The sequence below is a fragment of the Clupea harengus genome, chromosome 16 (genome assembly GCF_900700415.2).
Source record: "Clupea harengus chromosome 16, Ch_v2.0.2, whole genome shotgun sequence".
Lineage (NCBI taxonomy): Eukaryota > Metazoa > Chordata > Actinopteri > Clupeiformes > Clupeidae > Clupea > Clupea harengus.
The window spans coordinates 529,230-538,256 of NC_045167.1; the positions used below are offsets into that span (position 1 = coordinate 529,230).

The 9,027-nt window shown below is 39.0% G+C and overlaps 1 protein-coding gene across 1 annotated transcript; it reads left to right on the forward strand.

Annotated features, from left to right (window-relative positions):
* Positions 1 to 8,371, forward strand: LOC105889647 (troponin I, slow skeletal muscle-like). The gene is made up of 8 exons (XM_031582680.2): positions 1 to 121; positions 402 to 448; positions 4,434 to 4,477; positions 4,572 to 4,613; positions 5,640 to 5,771; positions 7,335 to 7,424; positions 7,556 to 7,732; positions 7,857 to 8,371. Exons 3-8 carry the CDS (start codon positions 4,451 to 4,453, stop codon positions 7,953 to 7,955), a joined length of 567 nt encoding a protein of 188 aa, XP_031438540.1. The 5' UTR covers positions 1 to 121; positions 402 to 448; positions 4,434 to 4,450; the 3' UTR covers positions 7,956 to 8,371.
* The last annotated feature ends 656 nt before the right edge of the window (positions 8,372 to 9,027 follow it).

A 9,027-nucleotide genomic window follows, 5' to 3' on the forward strand; every position in this document is an offset into this window, starting at 1 on the left:
AACATATGCTATATCTGTCCACCAGTGGCCGTACAGGACTATAAGCTTCCAGGGTCTTAAACACCTGCTGCCCTTGTGCTCTGCTCTCATTGTTAGTGGGTACCTGCTGAAGAGAACCCAGGTACAGTTTGGGTTTGTGTTTCCAGGGTAGACTTGACGTGATGTGGTCACTTGTATAGAGTTTATGTGTTTTTTTATTTAACAATGTCAATTTAGATTGACACAGTGATTGTAAATATCAGATGATGTACTTTTTGAATATCTTTTGAGAGTTTTTTTTTTTTTTAAAGTACTTTAGGTTTATGTCTGAATCTTCGAGCATAGTATTTGCTTTAAAAGGAGTTTTGTGTGTGCTGACGGTGTGCGATGACCTCTCAAACCACTGATTTCTGTTCTTTCAGACAGCAAACTATATTACATGATCTTCATACCGGCACTTCTGAGATAAGTATGTAACTTTCAAAAAGCATTTTTTTTAACAGACATACTCAATGCTACGTTGGCCTCTTCGTTGTAGTTGTTTTCCAATGTGTATAAAAGTGTTAGTTGACATAAAAATGGTAAGAATCTGTCTTTAATTATTCTTATATATGAATATCTCTGAGCATCTCACCAAGATGAACAAAGACATACATGAAAACTGTTACAAATCTATATACGCCATTCATTTAGCATTGCACCACATTATGGTTTTATTATTGTATTTTCTGCTGTGTGTTACATAACCTGTGACCTCCAAGTTTATTCAATTAGAGCTAAGGTTACTCAGCTCTGTCTTATTTCCCTGCTGAATCAATGCCACTTTATATTAGGATGTCAGCACTTCTTGTGTTGTTTTTTGTTTGTATTTGAGCTACATGGAATGCAGCATTGCTGATAGAAATGGGATGACCTGAATGCAGAATCATATGAACAATGCATTGAGAACATGGTTGTTGATAGTGCTGATTTTCTTCTCAAGATGTTGCTCCACGCTTCTCAGCCTACGCATATTCTACCTTTGACTTAAGTCTATGATTTCCGAGCTATGAAGGCAGGTAACTGAAGGCAGGTAACTGAAGGCAGTTTGGGAGGAGCAAACCCAAAACCGGCTGGCCAGTTCTTACGTAAATATCATTTATGTGTATTCTGCCCTTGACTTTTCAGCTACTTATTTCTGAGGGCTGTCGTAAAAGTCAAGCACCACTACAAGGCAAGAAACTATAGAACTACATTTCCCAAATTATGGATTTAAACTAGTGAAACAACATTATGGTGTTTCTATACACAATGTAATATATGGTAAGGTATGTAAGGGTTGTATTACATTGTTTAACAGGAAAAAAAATATTACAAAATACAAAATACAATTATACACAAAATAGAACATCACAGAGCAAAAGAGCTTGCCAAGTGCAAAGAAGATGGCCATGAGTATTTCAAGCTTGCTTCGATGTATACATACTGGAGCTTACCAATGTGCAGTACATCCAGCGATTTGGAAATGATCGTGAAGCCATCCTCCACTAGACCTGCTGCCTCCTCATCCAAATAATGAGTGCTCTGTCTGTCCTTGCGTCTGGGCTGTGTCAGAGGGTGGCTGGTTAGATGCGTATGTCATCGGTGGCAAGGTGTGTGATTACTTGATTACTATTGAGTGTTAAATAACAGGCTATGCAACATGATCTTAGAATGAGCCTTTGGAACATTCATTTTGAAGTACCTTTTCCTCAATGCATTTTCTAATCGTGAATTTGAACACCTCCAGCATGTCTTCATAATTAGGTCTAGCACATGTGTTGTTTGGTTAATTTACTTATTATAAATGACATTGATTGTTGGGTTTATGTGATGCATAGAAACAGATGCTGTCATTTGATCTTATTCCTACAGTTCTCCCCTTGCTTTAATGTTCTGCTTTATGCTTTCCATTGATTCCTCAGTATCATCAGATATGCAAATCTCTTCAACGGTTATTAGCCAAAATCCATTTAATTCATTACAGCAATTCTTTGTGCTTCCTCAGAGTGGGGTAACATAACATGAAGATAGAGTTAAAGAAAGAGAAATAGGTAATCATTATGGTAGTGGTTGAACATGAAGATAGAGTTAAAGAAAGAGAAATAGGTAATCATTATGGTAGTGGTTGAACATGAAGATAGAGCTAAAGAAAGAGAAATAGGTAATCATTATGGTAGTGGTTGAACATGAAGATAGAGTTAAAGATAGAGTTAAAGAAAGAAAAATAGGTAATCATTATGGTAGTGGTTGCTAGGGTGTTACTAGGGTGTTTCTAGGGTAGTCATGGTGGTTGCTAAGATTAATGAAGAGGTTGTTATGCTGGTTGCTAGGGTTTTACTCGGGTTGTCATGGCTGGTTGCTATGGTTGTTGCTGGGCTACAAGATTGTGTCATCTTTTAACAAAGGGAAAGGGCTGGAATTCCAATTAGGCATTTCAGGCAGCTGAAAAAAGAGTTTCTGTGGTTGAGAGTTACTCCCCCTGCCAAGTACTTTGGGCTTTGTCCCTTTGCAGACCGTTTGCACGCACAGAAAGCTCCTCCTAGAGCTTTTGAGATATTGACACCACTCCAACTCTGACACATCTATCCTGATCCTGTGTAGTGTGTGTGTGTGTGTGTGTGTGTGTGTGTACAAATGGTGGCCATGCACCTTGATGTATTTATGTTGTTGTCGTTTTTAAATCACTCTTTTTTTTTTTTTGTTGAATGCTCGCCTATTGTGACGTTATTTACTCTGCCAGCGGTAGACCAGAACCATCTAGAACAAAAGTCTTTGCTTTAAAACAAGCCATTCTTTAACAGTCTTCACCCAGTATTTCACCCAGTGTGAGCCTTACCTTTACAAATCTGTCTGTTTAACCATTAAGACCAAAGATTTCACAGCACTGAGCGCTCTAAAACTCTTTGTCTTCTTTGTTAACAAGCCATTATTAATAAATATTATTTATATTTCACTCGATGTCAGCATTGCATTTAGGCTACATATCCCGCCGACCATCAAAGACTTCCCCTAACCATTTAAACAAAAACTCAAGCCATTAATAACCGTCTATATTTCACCACATGGCACGTGTTACGTGTACATATCTGGCTGGTTATGAAAGATTTTCCCTCGCCGTTTAAACCACGGTTTTCATGAACTGTTTAAACCAGCCATCAATACATTTTAGCCAGCTGACAAAGCTGTCAATGTCAGCGTCAAGCCCACTTGCTTATAGTGGGCCTGAGGTTTTAAGCCACTTCATGGAAACTCATCTGCTGTATTTTTAAACTAAATAAAGAAACCACCAACGCAGCGGATTATTTACAGCCTACATTCCAGCAGATATTTGGCATGTGTAACGTAAAGTTCAAAGTAACAAGGTAAAAAAAAACCCCCACTAACGCAATATCAGCTATCTAGCATAGTTAGTAGCTAAGCATTACCAGCCAACAGCTAACGTTCATTTAAATTTCCCAAAGCATTTAAAACAAGCCATGAATTACAATCCTGAAAAGTTATGTAGTTAATTGCACACAATACCTTGCCCATTATTTCTCTCTGGAGTAATTAAGGGTCTTTTGGAGTCATTCATCATAATCCATAAGTGGTTGTGATCAAACCAAAAGCGGTGATACAACAATACATGTGAGTGGTTGTTTGGATCCATGGTGGTGGTTTGTACTGTATTGAGAGGAGGACACAGAATCACACTTTGGGTCGCCCCAGTGGAAAGAAAGGTGACCAGAACCCTTGTCCTTGCCACCAGAGAGGTTTTCAATAGAGTAGGGTTTGATGATTTGATTATGTCAAAAGTCTGTGGACAGATCCGGCAAGAGGAGATCAGGGCCGTAGTTCACCAAGCCTCTTCAGGCTAAAAGTACTAACGGCAATTTAGGGGAAACTCCTAAAAATGGCACCTAAGTGTGGGAGAACTAAGAAGTAATAATAATAATAATACAACTTTATTTATATAGCACCTTTCATGCAAAAGAATGCAGCTCAAAGTAGTCAAGAGGACTCCTAACTCACTAAGACCAACTCCCAAACAACTGGAAATCTCACTTCCTATCATTCCACATTACAATGCTGTGGAATGCACATGCAGAATAAAATAAAATTCAATTCAATAATATTAAAATATACAGTCTCAAGGTAATAATTGTGGAACCTAAAAGGGATGCAGTAATGCCACCAAACAACCGAAACAAACTTTTCTTTGCCGAAATTGAATTGAATGTAAAGTTAAAGTTCTGGTCTACACTACACTAATCTGTGCAAAGATACTTGGTCTGTGGATAGCGTATATGTTTATTGTTTTACATTTGCCGTGTACATGAGTGTGGACTACTGCAGTCTGGTGTACATGGTTATATGTGTGAACATTGCTAGAGAATACAGTAGGCTTACTTTTAAAATCTCTGACAGTAATATCTGATGATTTGTTTCTACAGAGACGTGATCAGAGAACATGAATCCCAAGGCAGTAGTGGATAAGGTACGTATATACAGGTTATGATCATGTGTTCTTTTATACCGTGTCCAGTCATGGATGTATGATATATGTACTGTCTTTCCTTTATCTGGTACAGCCCAAATCCAAAATCTCGGCATCACGGAAACTCTCCCTAAAGGTTTGTTTTGCATTGCCATATAATTCCCTTGTCATTCAGCGATGTATTTCCCTCATCTTAAATGCATAACAATGATCTGTGATGTTAGATGGCCAATGACGTTCATCTGTGATGTTAGATGGCCAATGACGTTCATCTGTGATGTGATGTGATGTTAGATGACCAATGACGTTCATCTGTGATGTGATGTTAGATGGCCAATGACGTTCATCTGTGATGTTAGATGGCCAATGACGATCATCTGTGATGTTAGATGACCAATGACGTTCATCTGTGATGTTAGATGACCAATGACGATCATCTGTGATGTTAGATGGCCAATGACGATCATCTGTGATGTTAGATGGCCAATGACGTTCATCTGTGATGTGATGTTAGATGGCCAATGACGTTCATCTGTGATGTTAGATGACCAATGACGTTCATCTGTGATGTTAGATGGCCAATGACGTTCATCTGTGATGTGATGTTAGATGGCCAATGACGTTCATCTGTGATGTGATGTTAGATGGCCAATGACGTTCATCTGTGATGTTAGATGACCAATGACGTTCATCTGTGATGTTAGATGGCCAATGACGATCATCTGTGATGTGATGTTAATATCATCAATGACGTTCATCTGTGATGTTAGATGGCCAATGACGTTCATCTGTGATGTTAGATGGCCAATGACGTTCATCTGTGATGTGATGTGATGTTAGATGGCCAATGACGTTCATCTGTGATGTGATGTTAATATCACCAATGACGATCATCTGTGATGTTATATGGCCAATGACGTTCATCTGTGATGTGATGTTAATATCATCAATGACGTTCATCTGTGATGTTAGATGACCAATGACGTTCATCTGTGATGTTAGATGACCAATGACGTTCATCTGTGATGTTAGATGGCCAATGACGTTCATCTGTGATGTGATGTTAGTATCACCAATGACGTTCATCTGTGATGTTAGATGACCAATGACGATCATCTGTGATGTGATGTTAATATCATCAATGACTCATCTGTGATGTTAGATGATGCTTCTGGCGAGAGCAATGGAGGAGTTGGACAAAGAAACGGTCGACAGGGAAGATGAGAAGGTGCGATACCTTGGGGAGAAACTGCCACCTCTACAGGTTTCTAGTCTTTCTATGAAAGAGTTACAGGTGAGTTTTGGGTGCTATGAGAGAGGGGGAAAATGTCTGTTAACCCTTTAAGCCGTTTCCTCAGGTTTCTTCTGTTGAGCTCAAATATCAACAACCTTTTACCAGAATAGCAGAGCAAGACTACAACTAACCAAACAAGGCCAGATTTTGGTTGCTAAGCAAGCTAAAGTTAGGTTTGACAGGTATGCCCCCGCTAGTTAGCTAAAGCATCCCTGAAGCGTCACTTGCAATCAAAACCCTACAACAGGGAGTTGCTTATTATTCTAATACTTTAATTGATGGAGAATATACAGCCCATAATACTCTGGAGAATATATAGCCCAGTAAGTTACATGTGACAAAGAACAGATTTTATCTGAAGAGGATCTATTATGCTTTTCCATTTTTCCCCTTTCCTTTAGTGTGTTGTATAGCTTTTTGTGCGCTCAAACGGTCTGCAAAGTTACAAAGTAACTCTCAACCACAGACACTCTTTTTTCAGCTGCCTGAATGAAATGCCTAATTGGAATTCCAGCCCTTTCCCTTTGTTAAAAGATGACACAATCTTGTAGCCCAGCAACAACCATAGCAACCAGCCATGACAATCCTAGTAAAACCCTAGCAACCAGCATAACAACCTCTTCGATAATCTTAGCAACCACCATGACTACCCTAGAAACACCCCAGTAACATCCTAGCAACCACTACCATAATGATTACCTATTTTTATTTCTTTAACTCTTGATGTTCGCATCAGCTTCCCAGTTTCACACTCTGTACTATGTCTGTCTTTTTGTTGTTTGTTGTTTTATTTTCTCTTTATCTCTCTCCTGTTCTCTTCTTTCAATCTGTCAGTCGTTACACACCTCTCCTCTCCTTTTCACCCTTTGTTCACCTTTGTCTCTCTGCATGTTTTGAATTGCGTTAAATGTCCTAATCTTTTACTTAATATTAATTTAGAATTTTTAACTTCTGCTTTGCATACACTGGTATTTCCTTCAGAAAAAGCCGATCTAGTTGTACAGTTAGGCCCATATATACAGTGACAGAGACAGAAACCTCATATTGGCCCAGGTGTCAGTGAAACTCAGGTGCACGCCAGTTTAACTACCCTATTATGATGTCACAATGGCCTAATGTACTGTTTGTCTATGGGAGACATTTTATTCGTTTTTGTTTTCAGAAAAGTTCAGAAAAATACTTTTGGTTATGTTTATATTCTAATTATATCTTGACCTCAGTGAGAGGTTAATAGTGGATCTTATGTTCCAAATGTTCAGTCCGGTTTGAAATTACATTTAAGGCACGCGAGAGCAAAAAAGACAATGACGACGCAAAAGTGAATATCTGATTTCTCGACCAATTCATCAAGTAGAGCAAACGGTTCAGAATCAACAACTGCAGCACACACGATGATAGCCCAAGTACCTCAGGCAAACTCCTTTCCAGTAAGGAGGAGAGTTGGGACAGCAGGGAGCTAACGTTTATCACAGTAGAGTATTCAGAGCACTGACAATATATGACACACCATCCCTTTAAAGGTATATAATAACTGTTCCTGATATTTCTGTGTTTTCTTAAAAGCATCTGTGCGAGCAGCTCCACGCAAAGCTAGGCACGACTGATGAAGAACGTTATGACTGTGAGGAAAAAGTGACAAAGCACAACAAAGATGTGAGTGACAGGCAGTGGATAAGAGTCAAAGAAAGGCAAAGTAATGTATACATTGTTTAGCAATATATATGTACGTATATATTCTTGTAAGTATTTGTAGTAGGTTTTGTTTCTGTCTTCATGTGTACCAGATCCGTGAGTTGAAACTGAAGGTGCAGGACCTGGGGGGTAAATTCAAGAAGCCAGCGCTCAGGAAGGTGCGCGTCTCTGCAGACGAGATGATGCGCGCTCTACTGGGCTCCAAACACAAAGGCTCCATGGACCTGCGGGGCAACTTAAAGTCTGTCAAGAAAGAGGACAACAAGGAGGTACCACAGTTTAGATCATATTCATTTTTTGTTAGTTTAAAAAAAAAACAACACTATTCTTCCCCTTGAGAAAAACCTAGACATACAGACCTGAGTAAGGCTATCCCCCATTGTTCTCTCGTAGGTGTCGACAAGCGAGGTTGGTGATTGGCGTAAGAATGTGGAGGCGATGTCGGGCATGGAAGGCAGGAAGAAGATGTTTGATGCAGCCGGTGGGCAGTGAGCAATGACTGATCCGAGATCTGATGAAGAGGTGGAAGAGGAAGAGGAAGAGAAGTGCTCAACACAATACAGCACGTGGATTGCAAATGTACTCGAGATTATAGTTATGACCTTAGCAATAGAGTGAAATCAAATAAAACCAAAGTAAAAATTTTAATTGGAAAGAACTAAACATAATTTGCCAAACGTGATGTACTTGTCTTATGCTATTGAGTATATTCACAAAATGTAAGGTCTTTCCTTGTGTGGTAAAGATTTACAATAAATCCATTTAATAAAACTCCATCTATAGGAGTCTCACACAGAAGACAGATTCAGTAACATGGAGGTGTTAGGCCAGTAAACAGTGAAACTGGCTTCTCTTGTTGCTCAATAATAAATGGATGCATCAATAATAAACTATGTGAACTAGTTTTTCCTTGTATTTCAGAGTGTGACATTCATTTTAGTGTCCCTCTCAGGATCTGTATCATTACACAGATTAGTCTACAGTATATCGAAAGGTATCTAAATTATTATTATTATTATTATTATTATTATTATTATCATTAACACACACACATATACTTGCTTTGGCTGAAGCATAATGCCAGGTGGCACAGATGTAAGTGTTCCTTGGTGCCATCCTGAACACATCACCGGATCTTCCTTGGCAGTGGGAGGTGGGCAGTAAAGGATGGTATGGTCTGTAGTGTAGGGCTGCTGATGTTTTCACATCACTCCTTTTTAGGCTGTAGGTCTTCACTAGGCCCTTCACAGTAGCACAGAGGAAGTCATTCAGGGTCATCTGTTTGTAAAATGAGAGTGCCGACTGATTCTGCTGATGTTGCTGTGCACTGTGGTGACACTAGCTTAGGTAGAGAACCTCAGTGGAATGCACATACTAGGGATAAAGTACAAAAATAGTTCATTTATTGACATCAAGATTAAAAAAGGGAAATTAAATGAGTTAAAATTAAAATCCAGGGAATGCAAGTGTGTAAAAGTACGTTTTCAGTCTAAGTCTAGCTTTTAAAGCAGTCAGCAGATTGAATATCTAAAGGGTGTGAATAGAGACAGAATGAAGTAAACAA